Source organism: Homalodisca vitripennis, chromosome 8 (assembly GCF_021130785.1).
Source record: "Homalodisca vitripennis isolate AUS2020 chromosome 8, UT_GWSS_2.1, whole genome shotgun sequence".
In the NCBI taxonomy this organism is placed as follows: Eukaryota; Metazoa; Arthropoda; class Insecta; order Hemiptera; family Cicadellidae; genus Homalodisca; species Homalodisca vitripennis.
This window is the reverse complement of record NC_060214.1, coordinates 4,397,872-4,424,117: the sequence shown is the minus strand read 5'-3', so window position 1 is coordinate 4,424,117 and position 26,246 is coordinate 4,397,872. Positions and strand designations below refer to the sequence as shown.

Below are 26,246 nucleotides of genomic sequence, written 5' to 3'. Positions count from 1 at the left end.
GAATAATCCAATAATTACCCAATTTTGATTACCACTTAAATTTTGAGTATGTTTTTACTATTGCCTAAATTCATTCAATATAGTTTACTTAAAACTGTACAGTCATGTATTTATAATCATTGTACCTTCCGTTAGATAGCGCAACCACTTATTTTAAAGAAGTGGTGACAGTTTTTAGCATTGGATTATATAATTTTTCAAAGAAAATTACCTTTCTATGAAAGACTCCGGTAGGGTACCTACAATCCCGAGTAGATACATAAAAGATATCATTATACTTAACAGCACTAAAGAACGGCAAGACATTAGGAACAACTGTCTGTACAACTTACGCTGTTTAGTTTATAGAGGTATGTTTTCTTATACATATATAAACTTGCATTCATTTATAATTCTTATTTAATTAAATTTACTTTATGTAATTAATTATTTAAATATAATTATAATTTATAATTAATAATGTTAGTAATGACATTATATAAAGTTTTAAATATAATTCTTGTTATAATTGTCTTGGTGCTGTTGAGAATTCTTTTATTAAATAGAGTGGTCGATCCTATATGTACAAATCTAGTGATTTTATTGCTCTTAGTCAGACTTTAGCTCATGCGGAAAGAGTAAACTAGATTTTCTTGAAGCCATTTCCGTAGCTTCTTAATAGAGTCTTGAGTTTATCTTAGCTTTATTAAGTTGCTTTTATTTTTTTAGTATGGGCATTGTAAAATCTTACCACAACATATGATAAATTAATCTTGAATCGTGAAAATCGATGTGAGGTCGAAAAGAATCAGTCAGAGCTTGTGAGAATGAAATGAATTGGCTTTTAAGAATCTTGCTTCTTGTGTAGGTGGCAAATACTGTACGGATATGCAGGCTTTTGAGGACTTTACTGCAACTGAAAAGGTTTGCAAAGGCCATCAATATGCCTACTTGCTCCCCTTTAAAGACAAAATATATTATTCAAATTTGTATTTCTTGTTTCGTCTCAAATAACTAAGCCAAATTTTGCTTGACTTTAAAATAGTGAGAATTACGATCCTGTATACAAGTTTGTTACCAACCGATGCCATTATTTTTATCATGGACAAACATGTGTATAAATTCTTGCACGTTGTTTCTATTTGTTTATTCCAAGATAAGAGTCAATGGGTCGAGAGCTTTGGGGGGCCTAGGACAAAAAACAGACAAGCCCCCCTACATATTGTGATCTATCTTTTACATACACACTCCTATTGTTCTACTAAACTGAATATACTTACTAATCAGGTACTAAACACGTTTGTAAAGAACTGTAATTTCTTTGCAAATTGCTAATTTTAATCGGTACTATTTATTGGTATATGAGCTGAGAAAAATTAATCATTTTTAATACTAGAAGTATTTTCACGCAGAGAGTTTCTGACATAATTCATAAAATCCTATTTTGATAAAGACAATAAATGATTAGACAAAATCAAATTATATCAATACCTAGTAGCAATTTTGAAAACAAATTCAAAACTTTAAATTGTAGGACTAGGCTAGGATAAAATGGAGTGCAAATTTGTATCCACATTAAAAAAAAATAATCGCTTTTTAATTAGTTTTTCAAACAACTTGTAAACCAACAAATTATATTTTTGCTGTTTAAATTAAATTCACATCACATAGTAGGTGTCGAACACTAGATTTTTTCCGAGCTAAGGAAGTATCATAACGTCAGAATGTGTGGTAATCGATGTTTGAGACCTGCTACTAGCTAACGTTTTACTCTATGACTTTCTCTTGTCCATGTTTACTCTTTGTGCTTTGCTTTTAGTTTGCTTATTCAAGTGTCAAAGGACCTAAACTGAGAAATTTCAAATTACCGAACGATAATCGGAAAAATTAATTCATTATAAATGAAATACGTACAGAATCAAAATGAAAATAGAAAAAAAATATTGTTTTCAATGTTATCGTGTCATTAAACTCTGATAGGAAATCTCAAAACATGTAATTTGTTGTTGTGTTGTCTAGGATACAAAGATTTGTTGTCAGTTATTCAAGAAACGCCAGAACGGCGCATCTTATTCATTTAGAATAATTTGTGAGTTTTATGAGTCCTTTCTCTCTCGCAGTTTTCTGTTTATAAAAAGTATATAAAACTGTGTATAGTTTTTAAAACATTATACCACAATGGCATCTAGTAATGATGAAAACAATTCTTATGATTTTGAAGCTTCAATACAGATTTCACGTATTCTGAAAATTTTAAGTGATACTATCAAGAACACTGAAATTATTGTAAGTGGATAACTTATTTCTTTGATCTTTTTTCTTGCATTCACAAAAGTCAGAGCCAAGTTGTCAAAAATTAGCATATTTGTAGAAACTTTCAATAATAAAAGATTAGTTTTGTATTCTTAAGCGTGAATTTAGGTTTTATTTTCTTACAAAATCTATAGCTATTGTGATGTATTAATCAGAATACACCTTTATTTTAAGTTTAGTTCTTTCAATGTTCATAGTCTCTTGTGTGCAACATTGCATATTTGCATTAACCCTTTGAGTGGTGTAGGTAATTTAATTTCTTGAATTACTTAAAAGTGTCAGACTAATCTTTGCAGTTCTGCTTGCAATGCTCATGGTTGGTCAAAGGTGTGGTTTTTAAAATTGCCTTTGTGTTTGCGTAGAGTACGATAAATGGACCCGGTTTGGGTAGGGTACGATAAGCGGACCTAGTTTTTATATTGAAGAATGTAATCATCGATACCTAATAATCGCATCTCAAATCCTAGACTATCAATCGATATAAAAGTATCTATAGTCCTCAATAACAATCATATGTTTTAAACTAATATATGACTTTAATATTTACAGTGATAAAACAACTTATTATAACAAAAATTAGGAAAACTGAAGACGACCATATTTGCTCCTCAAACAGTTACAGTACGTTGTTTCTTTCCCACAAATTTCACATAATGGGTTTTTCGGTACAACTTCAACATGTTGAAGTCACGAAAAACATGTCTTATAATCTTTCAAACAATGTTGTGTAGTTTTCTAAAATTGACTGCCATTTTGAATAATCAAATGTTACTTCTATAAAATTGAAATATTACATTACGAGTATTATTTGAAAGTGTCTACAGCTGTTGATTTAGATTATTGAAGTTAATTGTTCAAAATAATTAATCAGTATCGATTGATTATATCGATGGTTATGATTAAGTAATATCGTTTGCCAATATTTTAATATAAAAAACCGGGTCCGCTTATCGAACCCAACCCCCTGGTTTTTATATCGATTAGTACAATAATCGATACTTAATATTCACTTATTGAATGCGGGTTTATAAATCATCAACATATCTATTGTCATAACAATAATATTTTACATTAAAATAATTAATATAATGCTCTCTAACAATCAAACAAACTATTATTTAACTGGAAATATGAAAAACTCAAATAATAATGAAATTATAACAACATAACAAACATTTATAACAGGAAATACAAAATATGCGTAATTATTTATGTTTTCTTCTATGTAGCAATTATTAACCGCTTTTGAGAAGTTGTTGAAGCATTTTCTTTAGAAAGCTGTATTTTTCTTCAATAGAAATACTCACAGAGATGATCTGCAAGCAGGTCGGCTGATATACCAATTTCTAAACTTAGTTTCACAGTCCTCCACGAGTTTTCGACTGTCTGTTATTACCTAAAAAGAAAATATGTTTGTTATATGAAATTGTTTATAGTTTATACACGTTAGTTACTGTTCATATATCAGTATCGGTTAATTATATTGAAGGGTCCACTTATCGTACCCTACTTTTGTATTTTAATGCAGTAAGCTATAACTAAGAAACATAATCCAACAATAAATAAATAACAAAATTGCACTTTACTCCTGGATAAATTAAAACACCTGATCCAATGCATTCTGCTGATTATTATTATACTTCACTTATTCCCAATATAGGGAACACAGCTGTGTGGCTGTGTACGCAGAGCTCTCATTGAGCTAAAGTTAAGTCGTTACACTATACTCTGTTGTACGTGTCAAATGACAAGTAAACAATAGACTGGTTAGTATGAACAAACTGATATAGAACAAAGGTCAAAACATGTATTGAGATTTTATGTTCTATTGTCATATTTACTGTCAAGTAAAACTGCTGAAATATTTAGTTAAAAATCCAGAAAATGTTCTGGCAATTTAAGACTGTTAATTAAAACAGGTAATCATCAATGCACAATAAACTCATTTTAAAACATATTTGATTTCTCTTATGTCAGTTAACCTAGTATTGGGCATATCGAATAGTTTTTCTCCAGATACACATATTCCATTCACACTGTGGGATATTGGAGTAAATATATGTGAACATCGGTTTTAGTACCTTTAAGGAAGGTTGTGTATAGCCAATACAGAAGGACTGAGTGCGATACCGATGATGAAGAAATTGAAGATCAAAATGAATCAATTCCAGCAATTGATAGTTTCATAATAAATGAGGACAGTTTCAATTATTTACAAGTCTTGCCCCCAACAAGACTTATGAATGACGATATATTGATAATAGTGAATGGAAAACTTGTGTATAGGACAAGGACAGGTGTTTTGTGGAATATTGAACATAAGAAATAAGTGCGTACAACAGAAACATCTTGAAAATGCTGGTGGGTTTTGTATCTGGATCTGTAAAAGAAATACAAATTCCAAATAAAGTGCTCGGAAAAAAAAGTGTTTATGGATATAATTAGAAATTCCACATCACAGGTATTTTGATCAATAAAAACAAAAATACATTTATTAGAGCAAGAGATGCAAAACCAATAACTGTTGAAGAAATAAAAGGTACAACCGATATTACATGAATATATATGTTGGTGACATGACAAATTTATATTGAATTCTGGAAGAGCTCTGGGCTCAAGATGGAACTAGAATTGAATTTTTTGAACCTAATAATGTAAAAAGATTTATGTTTTTGCTCATGGTAATACATTTTGATGATACAATGACGCAGTGTGATTGAGAACAAGTAGACAACCTGTCTCTAACTAGAGATATGTTTGACTATTTCTAAGCTAACTGTCAAGATGATTTTGCTGTGGGTTTGTTTCAATTTATGATATGATGGAATCATTCATTACAAAAAATAAATATATTAGTGTCATTAGTTAACTAACATTGGGATATGAATATTAATTTATAAATTTATTAGTTTATAATATTTGTAGTAGTTTATCTATTTAGTTATGTTTTTCAAGATGGAAAATAAAAGTCATAATATATAATTAAAGCTGTCTATTTTGGACAGTTATCAACGATTCTTTTAACAGTTAATTTGCCAGCTGTACGTTTGTTAACCAATTTTCTGCAGTTATTTCACTTTGGACTGAACTAGGCTCACAACTACTGCTCAGTTTCCAAGATCCTGATCACGGCAAAGAGGAAACTGCGGTTTTAATGGGGTTCTCTGGTGTAAGACTGCTTCTCTAAAAGACATCAACACTTTATCTTCCCGTTGTGCCCAAATACAACAACTCCAGAAACACTAGGTCTTTATTTGACCGGAAAAACATATCCTACTCAGAATCCGAGTGCATTTTCTATTTAGAGAGGTAGAATCACTACCAAATTGCAAATTTTGTTACTATTTTAGAAACCTTCCTAAAGAAATTTGTAGTTTGCCAAACAAAGTATGACACAGTAACCAGGTACCTATAGATCAGACCTTATTGGAGTTATACTTACCTTTGGTGTGATACTGAGGTAGCTGGGACCAAACCTGGGATGGGTATGTACCCATCCCAGGATGTTTATATACAACTGGTAGCAATAATCGCTTTATATGATGCCTGCCTATAGACATAACTTGTATGTGTTGTGTTTGTTACCTAAAATGATCTTATAATAAAGAATTCTGAATACTTTATTGACATTATATTTTCAATTATGTATGCATTGTCAATTTCAGATGTGTCTTCCCCTTATACTGACCAATGAAGGTGCAATTTTAAAAAGGTTTTTCCCTGAAGACCAAATAATCTTTATTCAGGAGACCTGCAAGAAAATTTCCACCACTCATACTTCATCAGATGTAGACGACAGCGCTCTGATTTGTGAGATTTGCCTGATGGTGGACTTGGTATTGAGTGTGCCAGAACTGGGCGATTTCTGTCGTACTCAGCTAACAGATTCTGTAAGTGTGTGATACATTTGAAATCTTTCTATCAACTTTGTAATTCATATTGATGAGGTGTATTAATTGTTTACCGTACATTTGCCTGATGGTGGACTTGGTATTGAGTGTGCCAGAACTGGGCGATTTCTGTCGTACTCAGCTAACAGATTCTGTAAGTGTGTGATACATTTGAAATCTTTCTATCAACTTTGTAATTCATATTGATGAGGTGTATTAATTGTTTACCGTACATTTGCCTGATGGTGGACTTGGTATTGAGTGTGCCAGAACTGGGCGATTTCTGTCGTACTCAGCTAACAGATTCTGTAAGTGTGTGATACATTTGAAATCTTTCTATCAACTTTGTAATTCATATTGATGAGGTGTATTAATTGTTTACCGAACATTTGCCTGATGGTGGACTTGGTATTGAGTGTGCCAGAACTGGGTGAATTCTGTCGTACTTGTCGAAATTTGTTTACTCTGTGATTGCTTCATTGTCATATACCTGTAAGCCTAATCTAAAAATATTATAATTTTAGTTTTACCTTTAAATTTTATGTTTGACCTCCTTGAATCGAGAGAAATTCATGTACTGAGTTTGTCTCTGGGATATTTATAACAAGAGTTACACCACAGGCATACAATGATACAGTTTTAAGGAGAATCTCGTCGGGCCTTTAGTAAAATAAAATAATAGTGTACAAAACTCACACTATTTAAAACATAAAAAGAGTCGCGATCACATTAAAGGGTTTGATGAATGCATTGTTGCTGGAAGAACATGGAGGAATTTCAGTGTGACTAGTACCATATCATGTGGAGCAGATATTCACAAAAGCAGGAAAGTTGGCTGACTGGTTCCATGTGTAAGTGGGATATGACAGGCAGATATATCACTATTTTAATGTCACTTATTATGTACATAACTAATAGGAATTCTTATACTTCAAAATCAATTTTTGAAATTAATATATAACTCTGAATGTAATTCAACAGTAAAATTATGAACGGTACAGTATAGTTTACTCTATTCAAAAGATAAATAGTTCAAGAGAGTCTTTTATTCAGACAATTAATTTGTGTTTATCAAGATTGATACCCAAGTTTACTGTGTCTGAAAAGCCTTCATTCATCCAATGAACCAAAATTATGCCTAAGAATAAATACAATTTTTTTTTGTACTTATTTAGCAAAACCATTTGCATAAAACCAATCTGATGCATTTTATAATGTAGCGTTTGCAAACAGTTCCAGATCATGCACTCTTTGACTGACATTAAAAAGTGTACTATCGTCTGCATATAAGATGGTTTTTGAGTTAATAGATAATAGCAAATCATTTATACAGATTAAAAAGAGTAGGGGGGACCTAGGGCGGAGCGTTGTGGAACTCCCCACTCCACAGGTGCTTCTTCCAACCATTTACCATTACTATAAACCAATTTGCTTGCGATTATTGAGATATGATTCAAAGAAATTTATATTAGGCTCAGAAATTCCACAATGTTTTAGTTTAGAAATAAGAATTTTACTATCAACCTAATCAAAGGCCCTGCTCAGGTTACAGAAAGTCGTATAAGCAAAGCTTTGGTCCTCAAAAGATAAGTGAATTAGTCTAACTAACTCATCTAATGCGTTAAAGGTCGATTTATCCTTTCTAAACCCAAATTGTTGAAGGATGTAAAAGGTTATTACTTTCCCAGAAAAAATTTGCTTACAAACTAATGGTTCAATTAATTTACCTAATACAGGAATTACAGAAATTGGGTGTTACCTTGGTTCTTAGGGCTCCCTTTAAAAGTTAGACGTACTAGTGAGTACTTAAGTTGATCAGGGAAATGCCTTCATAGAGCAGATGATTAATGGACACTGCACAGTACCAATCGTACTTTTCAGTAAATTGTTAGACTTACAAAGCTTGAGATCAGTGATTCATTGACTGTGTTGTTTGACATGTAAATTTATTGTCAAATTAGTATTAAAATTGAAATACAATCAAGAATAGAATTTAAAATCTTAAAATCTATTGATCTCTGATCTTTTTCTTTATTGTTTATAATACATGTATTCCTCAACAATGTTCACTTATTGAATTGAATTGAATTTGTGATAGATATCCCCAGGTGGCGTCACACTTCTGCGTAACCTGGAAGAGTTGCGTGTCTGTGTGTCCGAGCGGTTGCGCATAACTCCGAAGATGGAGGCACAACAAGATGCAGAGTTGCGGCAGTTATACCAACAAAACATCAGGAATCGTGAGGAGGTGGAGCGGCTCACGGAAAAACTGAACAAGCTCGTTACTGAAACCGAGCAGGAGATTGAGGGGAAAAAACAATTAATCAAGAGTCAAATAGAAAAAATAACAAAAATCAGAAAACAGTGTAGGGATAGTGTAAAAAAGAAGATGTGAGTATTCTTGTAATCAAAATATAATACAAAATTAATTTAAATTTTCATGACATACATTATGTAAGCTAATTACATGTATTCAAGTTATATAGTATATTTTATTTTTCAGGAATAAATTATGAGCTTTTTGTGTTGTCTAAAAGTTTTCTAAAAGAAAGTACAAAAGCGACAAGTTTTTTAAGTCACAAGTAACATTATTCTTTATTTAATGCACTTTGTTTTTTGTAATTTCTTCAGTATTTTAGAAACCATTAAACCTAGGGATTTAACAAAAAATGGCTTTTATTTCTTTATAATTTATGCTTTCATTTAAGTATGCATATGTATAATTTCTTGATTTTTTAAGGACAATTTTAGGTACCTGAAAACCATTGTTTTCTGTCTATATTTTGTATAAATTAAAAGGTTTTACACTTTAGATGTGCCATTTTCGGATTTGAAATTTATCCGACTATAAGAATTGTGTTACCAATAATTTTCTCTCCAGCCGGTTTGTCCCTTTAAACATGGAATGCTATAAACTATACAAATTTAAGTTTGAAGTTAAAGACATAACATTGTTATGTTAACTCATTGGTGATCAAGGCATGCTAACTTAATTGTGTTACCAATAGTTTTCTCTCCAGACTAGTTTGTCCCTTTAATCATGGAATGCTATAAACTATATGAAGTTAAGATTGAAGTTAAAGACATAACATTGTTATGTTAACTCATTGGCGATCAAGGCTTCTAGTGATGCTAACTTAATAGTGTTACCAATAGTTTTCTCTCCAGACCAATTTGTCCCTTTAATCATGGAATGATATAATAACAGGAAACTTCCCAACTCAATTAAAAATATCAAAAGTTGTTCCTGTGTTAAAAAAAGGAGACAGCAAAAATCCTCTAAATTATAGACCATTGGCAATACAACCTGCTTTATCAAAAATATTTGAAAAGACTATGATGATTCAATTAGTAGATTATTTTGAGAAGGGTAAATTGCTGGATTTGGAGCAGCATGGCTATAGAAAAAATAGATCAACGGTAACAGCATTAATTGATTATATTGAGAATGTGCTAGAAAATTTGGATGAAGGGAATCATACTGTTGGAGCCTTTCTGGATCTGACAAAGGCATTTGATAGTGTCTGCCATAAAACCTTGCTAGAAAAATTAGAATCATATGGTATTGAGGATAAAGAATTAAGCTGGCATCAGTCATATCTGGAAGGGCGACAGCAGTATGTTAGTATTAAATATCTAGGTAATAATGAAATAAGAAATATTAATTCAAGAATAGAAAAAATACAATATTCTGTACCACAAGGTTCAGTATTGGGCCCATTTTTGTTCTTATGCTACTTGGGAGGTATGCCACAGATTTTAACAAATTTATCAAATAAAAATCATTTATGTTTGTTTGCAGATGATATAAGTATGTCAGTTTCTGGAAAAGATTTACAAAGTGTAATAAATACAACAGAATATTCAATGTCACAACTAAAATGTTACTTGAATGATAGAAATTTATTACTAAATTCTGATAAAACAATTCTAATGAAATTTAAATGTAAACAATCAAATGAGATAAATACAATTGGAAATAAATTTGTAAAAGATACAAAATTCTTGGGTCTGGCTCTAAGTAATACATTAAGTTGGACAAAACAAGTAGAAAAAAATTTGTCATAAAATGAGTTCTGGAATATTTGCAATCAGGCGGTTATCCTTCTTCCTAGAAATAAATGCACTGAAATCTGTTTACTATGCCTTGATACATCCACACATTTCATATGGCATTGAAATTTATGGTGGAACCAGTGCAAATAACTTAAACAAAATATTACATTTACAAAAAGTGGCAATAAGACATATTCTACACCTTAAAAATAATGATAGTTGTAAAGACCACTTTATTAACCTAAGAATAATGACAGTATATAGTTTATATATATTTATAAAACTATATTACATGTCAAGACAAATGCAGAGTCTATACCAAGGCAACAAGATTATCATAATTATAATACAAGAAATAGAGAAAATTTTGTAGTAAAGAAACATAATAAAGAAAAATATAAACAGTGTCCGACATACATAGGAATAAAATTTATAAATGACCTTCCAGGCTGTATTAAGAATGAGAATTCTTTTAATAATTTTAAGAAAATGTTGAAACAATTTTGTACAGATCATTCATTCTACTCTCTTGAAGAGTTTTTTACACTGTGACTTGAAAGTAATTTTGTTTGTATTTGCCTACCATTACAAAACATATTAACACTATGGACATAAATATTTAAAATATTATATGTATTATTATTATACTGTATTAAATATAAAGTATGAATACTCTAACCTGAGTCTTATGTTTTATATTGTAGTAAAGGTAATTGACGCAATTCATGTACATTATGTATAAAAAGAATAAAGGAATTTTGAATTTGAATTTGAATATAAACTATATAAACTTATGTTTGAAGTTAAAGACACAATATTGTTTACTCATTGCTGATCAAGGCTTCTAGTGATGCTTACTTACTTGTGGTACCAATATACGATTATCCCAGGCTTAGTAGGCTAAGTGGTCAGTGGTAATTCTCCTGGTTCTTGTGACAGGTTTAATCCTGCATGGCGAAATATGTCAAGGTTTAATATATCTTTACAGATTTTATACAAAAGTCTGTATAAAACACATTATGTTGTTACCATGCATAAAAAATTATTTTACCTTGAAATTAATAGTTATTAGTTTAATTTCATTATAATACAGGTTGTAAGCATTTTTTTTATTTTCAAGCAAAAAGTGAACAAGAAATTTAAGAAGCCAAAATAAGGGTATCAAAATATCATCATGATGCTGTTTTGAAATCGATTCTGCAGTGCTCATAAACTTGTTTAAACACAAAATTAATGTGCTGTGTTACAGGGACGATGCAGAGAGACAGATCAGTTGGGATGTGAAGAACAGTGAATATCGCCTGGAGGAACTTCAAGCTGGAGCGAAGAACGCTCAATATAGGCGTGAAGTGCAACTGAAAGAACACATACACTCTGAAAGAGATTTGCGCGCCAAGAGGTACTGATAGAATATTACCTAAATGAACCTAATCATCTCTTTGAATTAAGTGTTTACTCAATGTGAAAAAACTCAATATGAAATTTTTAGTTTATGATTTGGTTGAGCATTAGCAAAGCATATAACTCAGGGTGATATCTTGAGAATGAATATGAGCTGTGGGTTTGAAATTTTGTGTGTAACATCTTTTATACATAGGAAACATCGTGTTTATATAGTCTAACTAACCACAGGATATCTCGCAAACAAGTTCATCTGTAGACTTTAAATTTTGCATAAAACTTTATTAAACTTCTTCGCAGTGGCGTAGCTACCTTGGGTGGCATCCGGTACGGAAGTTGTTGGTGTCAGTCCATCGAAAGTAAAAAGCGAGTATGGGACGGGGAGTCCCCCACGACAGCGTCAGGGTCTTTTGCGGGAATCCCTGAGTTATACATAGAATTGAGCTAGTGCTAGTGGAGGAATCCCCAAAAAAGAAATTTTTGTGCTAGCGATTTATTTGTTTGTACATTGTTCTTAAAGTTGAGAGACCGGGTGGGTGTCACCCCAAAAAAGGTGACACCTGGTGCGGCCCGCCCCCGCGTCCCCCCCTTTGCTACGTCACTGCTTCTTGGTAAGAATGAAATTAATGAAGTTCACTAAGTAGGCTTGCATATTTTTTTCTTCTGTCTGACTGGAGGCTGTAAAAATGTCTTCTCTGTCTGTCCGCACAATATTTCAAGAACGAAATGAGCTTGAAACTTTTCATGCTGCTTCAGAAAAGCCTGTTATGCAACATGTGGACCTTGTTTTGCGCACATTGTCCTACTCAGTACGGTGTATTAACTGTCATTAGTATTCAGAACCACAATAATATACAGGCACATAGTGTTTCATAATTTTTATATAAGAAATTCTTACAGCTAAACTGTATTATATCGTATAACAGTTAAAAACAACAAAGAAACATTGTCAAGTGCAAGATGGTACGGATGTGTGTCAACCTATATTGCATGTGAGGTGAGTTTAGATTAATATGTAGAAGATCCAGTCTATTAATTTGATCATTATTACTAACATGGGTGTTAAATACAAATATTTAACTAATTTTATGTACAATATTTTTCTTACCACTTAAACCTTTGTTATTTATTTATACAAGGTCAATGCTATTTCTCATAGAATCTGATGAATGATGAAAAAAACAACTTACCAAGAACATACAAGGAATGCAATCATGATAGCAGTAAAATTACAATAAGAAGAAACCATACATGGGGCAGTGCTAAGTTAAGAGTAAAAATCAAATCTATTTCGAAGTGTTCCCAGCAATAGCAAGACTCGAAACAAGATCCTACTCGATACAACTAAGTAGAAACAATTACAAGAACAATGTAAATATGCATGGGGTGTAGTATCACTCAAGTGCTCTAAACAAGCAAGTGCTCGAGAACGGCCAATCAAGCAGAGAGAACGACAACAACCACAACAGTAATGAAAGTATTGTCTTATCCTAATAATATTATAAATGCGAGAGTGCCTTTGTTTGTTTTTTTTTGTTTTCACACATAAACTACTCAATTGTATTGAAATTTTATATAGATTTATTACGGTCACTTATTTCAATAATTCCTCCTGATTATGCCCCACTGGTCTTTAAAGTACTGAATAATTCCATAGTCTCTAAAGTTATAAAATATTAATTGAGCCTGTTAGGAGTAATGAACTGTTCTGGGAAAACATTGTATTATGTCAGCTCACGATCATATGTTTAATTAATTTAACTGAGATTGCATCTATTATTTGTCTATCACCTTTAAGCAATACTTCAATATGTTTCTACTTTTCAGGTTACACTTATGTTTGTTTAATTGAGATTATATGTCTAAATCTGTGTAATTCTTTACTTCTCTCTCAGTTTTCAGTTTTCTCTTTTAATTCTTGTTTTCAATATGCCTCGCAAGTGTAAATCTAACCTATCTGGTAATTTATCACAAACCCAGGCGGCGAAAATTGTACAATCAGAAGGACCTTCTGTTCATACAGAATTAAGAAGACAAAAAGAAGCGTGACGACAATCTGCTTTGAGAGCTGTTGAATAAACTTCAGAGAGACAAGAAAGGTTAGGGGTGCAAGCTGAATGCCAGGCTATGTTAAGAGTGTCAGAACCTATCCTTCAAACCTATCGTGTAAGAAGAGAGCAGCAGACAGCCAGTAGTGTGATACAAACTACAAACCGTCGAAATTTTATTTGTAGCAATTGGTTGGAATATGATAATTTAAGATTTCAATACATCCTTAATTTGAATAACAAAATCATCCTGTAAGAAGAGAGCAGCAGACAGCCAGTAGTGTGATACAAACCACACGCCGTCGAAATTGTATGTGTAGCAATTGGTTGGAATATGATAATTTGGGATTTCAATACGATCCTTAATTTGAATAACAAAATCATCCTGTAAGAAGAGAGCAGCAGACAGCCAGTAGTGTGATACAAACCACACGCTGTCGAAATTGTATGTGTAGCAATTGGTCCGAATACGATAGTTTGGGATTTCAATTCGATCCTTAACTTGAATATCAAAATCATCCTTTAATTGTTATTGGTTCAATGAACAAGAAAATGCCAGTTCTGCGATGTTTTCAGAGGAACACAATGAAACACCTGGAATGTGTTGTACCATTGGTAAAGTTTCAATTTCTTTACTGGGTTAACCAAGCAAGCCTATAAAATCTCTTTATTCATGTGATACTTTGATGACATCCTTTGGAGTACACAAAGTAAGAAGAATGCTGGTTTTTTGCCAATTTATACTGTACAAGGCCAGACATATAATCAAATTGGTTAAATTCTTCCAATTAATATTGAAAAGCATAAATTCTTTCAAGTGTATTTCATGGGTGATGTAGAAAATGATGTAAACCGTCGCTTTCAGTATAGTGAAGGAGTGGAAAGGGAGACAGTGTTGAGAATTAAGGTAAGGGCGTGAGATAGAGAGGGTAGCGGGTAGACGTCGAATGCCCCTTGTGAACCGACCGTCTCATGATAGAAGGATGGCGATTTACCTGGGAGGACGGTAAAGCTGGTAGCAGCAGGTGCTCGAGATGGAGCTGAGCGGCTGAGGGACATAATTCACCACGATCTCACAGATTTCCTTTCGAGGCTTGCAAGGGAGGATGATAGACAGAAGAAAGTGCAAGACAAGAGTGTGGAGGCTGCAAGGGCAGAACCTGCTACCAACATGGAGTCTGCGGGGATGCCAGGGTTCGACACGGACTTTCGCGCAGGTGACGGGGAGTGGCTGAAGATCAGAAGCCAACCCTCCAATATTATTCTCAAACCATTATATCAAGGGACTTAAGAATTATGAGTTACAATGTTTGTGGGCTTAAAAATAAGGTAAATGATACTTTATTTCTAGAATTTGTTTTATGAATTTGATGTTACCTTTTTATTTGAAACATTTATAGATGAGAATGATCAACAGTTTATTTTAAATAGATTTTCCCAATACAAAGTTCATTTTAATTTTGCTAGTAGGCAAGCTCAATTTGGGCGCAACATAGGTGGATCAATCACTTTAATTAATGTAGCATCTCCTTATTTCAATGTACTTAATTTGATATACTTTGGACAACTTCTCTTTGATACATTTCGATCCAAAAAATATAGATTTATTTATATTACCTGTATATTTTAAATTATAATAAGTGGGATATGGAATTTCTTAGATTAAAGAAAGTTTTTGGAAACAAAATAGTTTAAGGAACCTTTTGCTTAGTAGGCGATTTAAATGGGCGTATTGCTAAAGAACAACTTACATTTGAGGGTGTCATTGAAATTTTTAAATAATAATTTATCACATTTGAGAGATTCAAGGGATTCTGTAATCAACAGTAAAGGCAAGAAACTGTTAGAGCTAATGGGAGACTTTGGTATGATAGTTTTGAATGGAAGATCTGAAAGTGATAAGAATGGTAATTACACATTCGTAGGACCAATGGGCAGTTCTGTGATAGACCTAGCTCTTATGACTGGCCACAGTTTACACTTAATTCGGGGGACTTTGAGGTTGTCTGTCACCCCCGGTTCGGATCATCTGCCAATTAAAATTTTATTAAAAATGAAAGAAGGTGAAAAAATTCAAAACAGAAATAATAAGAATAAGTTGTTGCCATTACTACCCAAATTAAAAATGGGAAGAAAAGGAATAAAGACCTTTATTGTACGGCAGTGGGTCAGTCTGCGTTAAATTTAGTCATATGCGACAACAATCAGGTAAATGTTAATAATATCATTGATTGCATTAAGATTTCAATAAACAATCAAAAAGCACCGCGATGATACACGAAAGATGCGGCCAACTTTCAAACAGCCGTGGTATGACTTCGAGTGTTACAGTTCTAGAAAGAAGGTGTATTAGGTTATTAAATTTATTTAGAAAAACTAATTCGCATCAGGTTCGATTAAATTACATTGGAGAACGGGAAATCGTATAAAAACATTGTGCCAGTATAAAAAAATACAACATTATGAGAGTATTATTTTAAAATATGAATAATATTTCGAATTCAAAGGGGTTTTGGGAGGCGATAAATAGTTTTAAGAAACAAAACGGGGAGAGTGGTGGGAAATATTTCAGTGAGCCAGTGGGTTTGCACATTTCAAGAGCCTGCGAAATCCCCCCTTTATTATCAAATTATATCTGCTACGCAGAACCACTAATTATGAATGAAACCCTAGATAAGGAACTTGATATAGTTGAAGTCAGGGAAGTACTGCGTAAGCTGAGGGACGATAAGGCTCCCGGTTACGACAGAGTCCCCTACGAGTTTTTTTAAATGCGCTCCACATTCACTACTTGAAAAAATTACTTACTGTTTACAATAAAATATATTTAAACGGCCAAATACCGGACAGCTTTAAAAAATCTGTTATTTTTCCAATATACAAAAAGGGCGAAATCAATGTAGTAGAGAACTACAGGGGATTATCATTTATAGATAGTGTATGTAAAATATTTTGTAGCATAATTTTAAACAGGTTAGAAAAATGGGTAAATGAGAGAAATATCTTGACGGAATTCCAAGCAGGCTTTAGGAAAGGCTATTCTACTATAGATAACATTTTTAATTTAAACTTGTATGGTAAACTTACAAATTGGCAAAAGAAAATTGCAAATTATACTGTTTTTTATGTTGATTTTTCCTCTGCATTCGACACAATTCTTATTGATTCTCTATTGTATAAGCTGTCGTGTCTTGGGTTGTCGACTCACATGCTAAAAATACTCAGAGAAAATGTACAACGGAACTTCGGCTGGTGTTTGGTTGTAAAGAGGGGGGTGACGCCTGCTTTTAAAACTGAAATGGGTTTAAGGCAGGGCTGTGTAATGAGTCCCTTATTATTTTCTCTTATTTATTAATGATTTACCGGATTTGCTGGGTGGGAGGATCTATTTTTCGGGAAAACCAGGGTGAATATGTTGCTTTACGCGCGGATGATATAATTCTACTCGCACCTACAGCAACAAGCTTGCAATGTATGATTAATAATTTAGAAAATTACTGTAAAAATTGGAATCTAAATGTAAATTTGAATAAATCAAAAATAATGGTGTTCAAAAAAAGGCGGGAAACGGAGTAAAATTGAGAGGTGGCGGGTACCAAGGGACAGAGATCGAGGTTGTAAATGAATACAAATACTTGGGGCTCATATTTACATCACAGTTATCGTGGAAACAACATTTTAAAGAAAAAAGCAAGGGTTTCAAAATTAGTTATAAATTCAGTTTGGGAATGTCTTTTAAAAGATAAGAAGGTGTCTCTGTTAGCAAATTCACACTTTTTAATGCTGTTGTCAGGTCAGTTTTGTGCTACGGAGCCCAAGTATGGGGATACAGAGAATTTGACGCAATTGAGGGAGTTCAAAGAATGTTTTTGAAAAAACTTTTTAGACTCCCCTTTAACACACCAAATTACACACACTTTTTGTCGAAAAACTGGCTCGGAAAAATTATATTACTTTACCCTTCAATTAAATCTAAAATTATCTCGGAAGAATCTGGAGCATGACGCCCAAATCGTTTACCTTACATATTAGCAAAGGAGATTGTATTAAAAAAAATTTTCTGGTTCAGGGAGTGGAAAGAGCTTAGGAAGTAAGTGTGGAATCGAGGTAAATTTTAATGTTGATAACAGCGTTGAGTTGGTGGGCCAATTGTCTAGGGTGGTTGAGGCGATGCGAACAGGCTGGCGAGTGGAAACGTACAGGCCGTGCTTGTACGTCTGTCTATCATCCACATTATCTAACAATAAAACTTGACCTTGGAGATAAGACATTCCTGAAAGATTGTTATGATATGAATATTATGTCTTGGGCAATTAAGGCGCGGGCAGGCCTGGTTGATTTAAATTACAAACCTTGGATTCCTGAATAAAAATCACGTATGTTCTTTGTGTAACCGGAATGAGTATGAGACGGTCTTTCCACTTTGTGAGTATTTGTCCTATTCTGGCAACGATTCGGAGAAAATGGTTTGGGAGTAACGTGCTAAGCGAAAAAACAATTTTTTGACTACCTTAATGGAAAGGATTGGCTTCAATTTGGAAAATATATGAGAGATGCGTGGAAAATGCGGTGGGATTTAGTGTATGAATTTAATTTTTAAATATTGAAATATAGATGAAAAACTTTTATATGACAGTTGTAAGGATCCCAAAATAAAATAAAAACAAAATATTATATTATTGTGTGTGTGTGTGTGTGTGTGTGTGTGTGGGCGCGCGTGAAATATTACTTTTTTTTCCTTTTCTTTTTTCCGATATTTTGAACCTTATTTGAATCGCCAAACTTAAAATATCTATATTTTTTGGTTAATTACATTTTTTTTGTATTAATTGTAGTTATAAGAAGTGTACAGAAGTGCCAACCAGACAGACGGTCGAAATGACCATTGTATTTAGTGCAAATTTTTTGTTCCTTACTTAGGATAAATAAATACTTATTTGTTTTAGTGAGCTAAAGCTAGTTCCTATTAAGATTATTGAGGGTAATATTTTGTTTTTGTTTATTGTACAAATAAAGCACTGTTTCTTCTTCTTCTTCTTCTTCAGTGTTGAGAATTCAAAGAATGTTACATAACCACAACATGGTTTTAAATACCTTCAAAATTGGCCTCCAGACGTTTATAAAGTGATCATCCATGCTGATCGGTAGCTGTGTTTCAACATGAGAGGCGTTATAATACACAGATGGTTAATGAAGTTTGCTGTTATGTATGAACTTACAACAGGCCTGATCTCTTTGTGACTTTTGTCTATAATCCTTCATTATAAGATATATATCTACAGAGCTAATGCTAGGACAAAAAGCCTCTAATCGACATGATATAGTTGTCCACATATTTTGATTAACTGTTCAAAAACTCATGAATGTCATGACAAAGGGTAAAGTATTTGGAGATGTTCAGTGCCACATGTACTCCACTGAATGTTCACATTCTTATTTAGTTTAAAACAAAAATGCGACCAAACCTACTAGATGACTTAATAAGTGCTGAAATTCCAGATCCAGAACTAGATAAAAATCTGCATGACACCGTTATCAAAAACATGGTTCTTGGTCTATTTGAACCTTGCAATCAAGGACGTTTACAATGAAACACTAATCAAAATTGAAAACATGGTTTTTAAAATGGTTGGGTGATGAAATTGCTCGTGAAATAGACTATGATTGTATAGCATTGCAACATCAAGTAACAGAATGAATCTGTCATTTACTTTCAGAACAAAACCACGTTTTCCATCATCTGTTACTTAAAATAGTGTCCGGTGATGCACTCCTTTTTCTTCATGCCTCTGGAGAAAGCGGTAAAACGTTTTTGCTAAATTTATTTAATAAGTCAGAAAATAGCAGTTACTATGGCTGTACTGTACAATCCCGTTTATAATTTTCGTTGAATCTGGCACATGAGGCACATAGAAAAAATGAGAGCTAGTTATGAGGAGGAAAAGGAGCAGATGGCATTGCTGCAGGTATTGTATTGTTAAATCTCTCTACAGGTACAAGGTAGAGTCACAGTTGGTAGCAGTGCTGCAGAAGTATGATACCGATATTGGAGAGAGACATGCACAGCTAGAAGAAATGTCAGCTAGCTATGAGGAGGAAAAGGAGCAGATGGCATTGCTGCAGGTATTGTATTGTTAAATCTGTCTATAGGTACAAGGTAGAGTCACAGTTGGTAGCAGTGCTGCAGAAATATGATGCGGATATTGGAGAGAGACATGCACAGCTAGAAGAAATGACAGCTAGCTATGAGGAGGAAAAGGAGCAGATGGCACTGCTGCAGGTATTGTATTGGTTGTAATCTTCTCATTTTGGTCTTACATATGAATCAGAAAACTATCAGATGTTACTTATGATACAGCACATGTAATCTTTAGAACTTACTCTTACTCCCATGGCCATGGATACCCTAGGTGGTATTTGGCCTCGCCAACCAGCTGCCTCCATCTCTCCCTGTCTTCACAATCCTCCTGACCCGCTCTCAATTTCCGCAAGTCCTTCTCCACCTGGTCCTTCCAGCGATTTTTGGGTCTACCTCGAGGTCTTCTTCCAATTGGATTGTGTTTCCAAACCTCTTTAATCAATTTATCATCCTCCCTCCTCATCACATGGCCTGCCCACCGAAGTCTCTTGCTCTTTGCTTCTCCTACAATGTCTGGAGATTGAAACATCTCTCTGATTGTGCCTGGTTGTGGTTGTGCCTGATTCTCCCTCCATCTCCATCTCTAATAGGTCCAATCTTTAGAACTACAGTAATAAAATTATGGTTTTTATTTTGTAGGCAGAAACATACACATACCAGATTCTCTGTGTTAGTTATGGTAGTTTTGTATACAAATCAGCTTATTGTGATTATCTTTATGATAGTACTTACAAATAAACATTTTTTGCATAAGTTCACTGAGCATGACCCTAGATGCCCAAAACTACCCCCATTCAAAACTTTATATATATACAGGGTGGTGCATATGTCATTTACCTTATTAATAGTTATATTTTGTTTCAATAGGTTGGCAACAATGCTAAGTTGGCAGCAACACAGAGTAAGGTCATTGTTGTCTGTTCCAGTGGCTAGTGTAAAGTGACGCCCTTTTCATCTGTTATTTGTTTGTGTGTATTTTTAAAATGTTTACAACCCAACAACGAGCTTATATCCTTCAGTTGTGGTGGAAGTATAATAAAAAATACTGCTATAGTAATTGAAGAATTTTGTGGTAAATATCTAGGTGTCGCGTTACCCACTCGATAGTGTACGTGGAAGTTAAATACGAAATTTGAAAACACAGGAATTGTTTTAAAAGCCCCGAAGTGTGGACGTCCATTATCAATTTACAATGAAGAAAACCTGCAGACAGTCGCTCAAGCTTGTGTAGCCAGTCCTGGTAAATCAACTCGTAAGGCATCTGCTGAAGTAGAAATATCAAAAAGAAGTGTGCAAAGAATGTTAAAGCAATGGAAATTTAAGCCATACTGTCCAATGAAAATTTAAGCCATGCTGTCCAAATTTACTCTAAGCGCTTCACAAGGATGATTCCGGTAGGCAAGTGGAATTCTGTGAGATAATAATTATCCGCTCAGACGCTAATCCAAATTTCTTGTGATAAATTTTTTGGTGTGATGAGGCATGTTTCAAACTAAATGGACGCGTTAATCTGCATGAACTCGTCGGATGTAAATCCTCATAACGTAATCCAAGCAGATTTCAGTGTGCATAGTGTTATGGTATAGGGAGGTATTTCGAGTACTGCATTGATTGGTATTTATTTTGTTCAAGGAAATGTTAACTTAGAAAGTTAACTTACGGTTGCTGCAAGAAGTAGTAGTTCCCAAGCTCAGAAACAATCCTGTTTTCAATATTCATTCACTAATCTGGCACCAAGATGGTGCCCCAGCAGATTTTGGTATTGAAGTTCGAGATTTTTTAAATAACACATTTAATGAATGGATTGGTCACCGTGGTACAATCGATTGGCCTGCGCGCTCGCTCGACCTGACTCCATGTGATTTTTCACTGTGGGGTATTATAAAGGAGACTGTGTTTGCTTCAAAATCACAAAATCTTGAAGAACTCAGAAACCTAATTAGAAATGTATTTGTACTTGTTAATAACAATAAACCTTTATTGCTAAACATTTGTGATTCTGTTCTCAGTAGTTGTATGAATTGTATACGAAATCAAGGTGGACATTTCGAACGACGGCTATAACATTGTATGGTAATATGTAAGTAATTTCATATAATGAATTTATTTTCTTGCCTAAAATAAATTCAATTGTTTTATTCAATTAACCTACAACGCCTTTAAATTTCTCTTCTGGGGAAACTGACATATGTGCCACCCTGTATATATGCTAAATGACGTAGTTTGTAGAAATGATAAATGTGCCAAAAAGCGCAAACAAGATGAAACTTGGTACACATTTTGTGTTTCAATATGGTGGCAGTTTAAGCATAGAAAATAATGAACATTCCGTTATTTACAGAGCTAGAGAAAAAGTATTCTGAAATATTCATAATATGTATATCTTAATTTTTTTTTAATCAATCTTGTATCTTGAATGGCTTATGATATATTGAGTACATGAACATCCCATGAGAATAAACTAATAATATTTCAGTTGTCACAAAATATACCTATTTATTCTGACTGAATCAGAAGAATTATTATGGAAATGTATGATTTGAAAGGTTAACATAATTTCGAACATCTGCATCATTATATGTTACAAAAATGTAACACAACTGTTCAAGAATTTTTATTTCTCCTTTGCGTAAGTTGTTAATGAATCTAGAGAGGGGAGGGACCACCTTAGTATATAACTGGTGTAGATTTATCTGACTTAGTACCGCTACCGTTTTGTGTTCGGCCATGCCTCTGTTAGGTGCCGTGATGTTGGTGCTGGGTAAGTCACGCTATCCTTTACCTCTAATGTCCTATATCTAGTAGTCTCCACTAATATTTGGAGCTTGTAACAGTAACTTTTATTCACTAATTAATTGTCACAAATTACTAGTTTTGTTTGCTTTACAAAATAATAATTCTTAAGCATTTAAGTTTGCCTCTTATTTGCCATTCTGACTTAAAAGGTATCTATGCCTCATCCATAATTTAACACCAGTGTAAAAAGTTTAAGCATACAAAAATTAAATACTAATCTGAACTTTTCTCCCTTTATTCCCTTACCATGGAGATAAAGGTCGAAAACAAACTCCTCTTTTTGGATGTGTGTAGTAAAGATACATAAGAGCTTGTGGCTGAGCTTAAACATTATTATCTAAGGAGGAAATTAGAACAGTTGAGTCAGAGTTTGTTTTAAATAAATACTCCTGATCTGTCATAAATAAGTGCAAGAGAAATAATAGCAAACATCCTGTGTCAAAAAACAGTGTTTACAGTGTAAGATGATGTAGTAATTAAACAATCAGAGGAGAGACTACTAAGACCACCAAATGTTGTGAGATTTTAAGAACTTTAAAAATATAAGAAAAGGGCTTGTGGAAAAGCCTGAGAGTGATTAAAATTGCTGATGTACAAATCATTACATGAGGTTGGATGAAGTTAACACAATACACCTTTGGTAGAGGTTTCTCGAACTTTAACTAATTCAGGCTCTATACATAAAATTATCAGATCTACTGCTAGTCAACCTTCTGTTGAAGTTAGGTTACTTTGGCTACCAATAATAAGAAAATAACAAAAATTGTAACATGTGGCCTTAGCCAATAAAATTCAAATGACTAAGATCAAGAAAAACACGTTTTATTTCACAAAGATATTATATAAGTACAAATGTTCAGATTATAGTGGTGTGAGTTTTGGGAGCCATTATTGAAGAAAATAAAAGATTTCTTGGAGATTCCATCATGAGAGTGAATGTAATAGATATAGATGTCTATGGAATCCATCTGAAAGCTGATAACTTCTTGAAACTTGAGGGACTATTGAAGAAGGGATTTAATATAGTACATAAATACTAGAATGAGTTGAACCGTGGAAGAATGGGTGGTTTATTCTCAGAGCAGCTTCTGAAACAAATGTCCCCATGACTACTGGAGAGCAAAGCATCATTGTATTACAGCATACACTGAAGCGCCTAAGGAGGGTTGTCCAGCAATGCCCTGGGGCGTCTCAGGTTGTGCAGTGGAGCAGGGACCTCACGGGGAGACTCCGAGGAATCTGCCGAGTCAAAGAGGTGCAGAGCTTGCGCCTTGGTGTAGTCGTCCAGCCGGATTGATTGTACCACACAGTGCCGGTGTAGGTGATGGATGGCCGTATGATCAAAGTATAAATGAGCAGCTTGGTGGAGGTGGTAAGCGGTGAAGAACAAGTGGTCTGGATCCTGCAGATTGCAGCAACCTTTGTCAATGAAGCCATAAATATAAAGTATAATAAAAACAAATGATTTAACTCATGGAGTAGTCATGTATTAAATTTTTATCCAATTTGATATTTATGTATTTATAAAATGATGAAAATTACTGAGGTTATTTTAAAAGTATCTGGACTTGAACTATTACTTAATTTAACTTTTCTGTTATGAAAATCAAGTTTTGAAGTAACTTTTTCAAATTGCTACACTTTTTAAAAATACTTGAGGAATTTTTTGTTTAGCAAGTTGTGCTCTGTGAACTCTCCATGGTAGTTTCCTTTATTGCATTTTTTGTTCTGGATCTGGGATTGCTGGTATAAATGTGCTTACAGCTTGAAGCTATTCATTAAGTTCTTTGTGGATAGAACAAACCAAATTTCTAGAAATCAGAGCAGATGAGAACATTTCTTGGAACCAACATGTTGATTTTTTTATAGCAAAATAAATTCCAGTTTATATGTATAAAAAAGCAAATTGAACATATAACTCATGAAGGCACTAAAGTGGCGTACCATGTACTCTTTGAATCTGACCTCCGTTATGACTTGCTTACTTGGGGAGGAACATCTGCAAGAAATCACTATCGAGTTCTACTGCTACAGAAGTGAGCCATTATAATTCTTTCAAGCATTGGCTTCATATGAAGGCACAGGCAGAGATTTCAGACACACCACAGCCCCATATATCGGTCGGAAGATGTACAACTTACTTCCAGATAGGATCTGAACCAAAAGCGGGAGAAGTCTTAAGACTGTCCAAAGTTAATGGCTTATAAATCATCCGCTGTACTCCTTGACTGAAGAGAGTACAATGTACCTACCCACTGTATCTGCCAATCAAGGGTTACTTAAGCTTGAAGACTACAAACTTTAAAACTTGTTATTCTCCCTTTTTGGATGTATTGACACAGTTACAATTCTCTAAGTTTCTTTAAGTAAAGAATGTTCTGTGATTGAATTTCACTTAAAAAAAATAGGTATTTAGCATTTAGAGGTACATGTTTGTGTGTATGTGTACACTGTGTTTCTTATTTCTCTCAGTGAGAGTTTTGTGTGTTTGACAAAGCTAAATTGTGTGAAACGCATCACTCTTAAGAACTTACAGATTGCTTCAGGATGTAAGTACATAATGTAAACTTTAACTGATCACATTAACTTTTCAACATAGACTTGTGTACATTTCATATATTCATTAATGAAAAACCATTTAAATTATCTTTACAAGTTTCATCCTATTTTTGACCAATATTCTATACAAATTAACTGATTTTCCCCCACTGTAATATAAATTATAAAGAAAGAAAACAATACTGCCAAAGAACTATTGAATATAGGTTTATTTAAACATGCTAGTAGGTGAGGTAATGTACAAGGCTAACATCCCACTGAGTTTGTTGGATTATAATGTTTCTCAGAAAAGACAAAATATTACTAAAGATATCTTTAGAATACAAGTAGACCTAGTGGTGTTAGTGTGGTTAACCTAACTGATGAGTGTTGTTGTGTTTGTTATAGCAACAGTTCGACGAGCAGGAGACGGAATACGTCAGTCTGATGCTCGAGAAGGAACATTACGAGAGACAACAATGGGAAGCTAAGCTGTATGACATCCGATGTCGCATTGCAGCGCGCAAGATTCAACGTTACTTCCGGGCATATCTAGCCGCCACCCGTGCCAAGGGGAAGAAAGGGAAAAAAGGAAAGAAGAAGAAGTAATTGGAAGTTCGAAGAAGAGGTTGAACTTGGTACTTAATTTTTATTTCATGAAAATTTAATAAATAAAATTATGCGCACCAAGCGATATACTCATTTTTGTCATAACAAAGACCTGTCATTGATAGAGTTAGCTTATATTAGCAGTTCAGGAACTTCTATGAATTGTTCCCTCACATCTAAATACAGGTTGATAACTATATTCTATCTGATCTTTGTTGTTGTTATCGACCTATCAAGGAGGTAAAGTGCTCTAGCACGTACTGTGATTAAATAATAATGATTGTAGAATGAGATGGTCAGTTTGTACTGCTTCTTAATAGTTTCACAGGCAACTGTGACAGGAGCAAGTATTATAGTTATCAGGTGCAGTGTCTAGTTATAGGCTTATCAAATAAGTGCCAGTGCTACCTAAGTTATTTGAACATGTAATAAATACTCAACTGTACAGCCAGTTCGAGGAACGAGGACTTTTTACTC

At 33.6% G+C, this 26,246-nt stretch overlaps 1 protein-coding gene across 3 annotated transcripts; it reads left to right on the top strand.

Annotated features, from left to right (window-relative positions):
• Positions 1-1,807: 1,807 nt before the first annotated feature.
• Positions 1,808-25,850, top strand: LOC124367221 (dynein regulatory complex protein 10). Of its 3 annotated transcripts, none has more exons than XM_046823885.1 (6): positions 1,808-2,265; positions 5,958-6,182; positions 8,281-8,573; positions 11,488-11,637; positions 19,838-19,967; positions 25,569-25,850. In XM_046823885.1, the coding sequence occupies exons 1-6, from the start codon at positions 2,158-2,160 to the stop codon at positions 25,767-25,769; spliced, it is 1,107 nt and encodes a 368-aa protein (XP_046679841.1). In that variant the 5' UTR covers positions 1,808-2,157; the 3' UTR covers positions 25,770-25,850. The 3 variants fall into 3 exon arrangements, with proteins under 3 accessions (XP_046679841.1, XP_046679842.1, XP_046679843.1); XM_046823886.1 differs by lacking the exon at positions 19,838-19,967 and adding an exon at positions 19,681-19,810; XM_046823887.1 differs by lacking the exons at positions 1,808-2,265; positions 5,958-6,182 and adding an exon at positions 6,422-6,490.
• Positions 25,851-26,246: the final 396 nt, after the last annotated feature.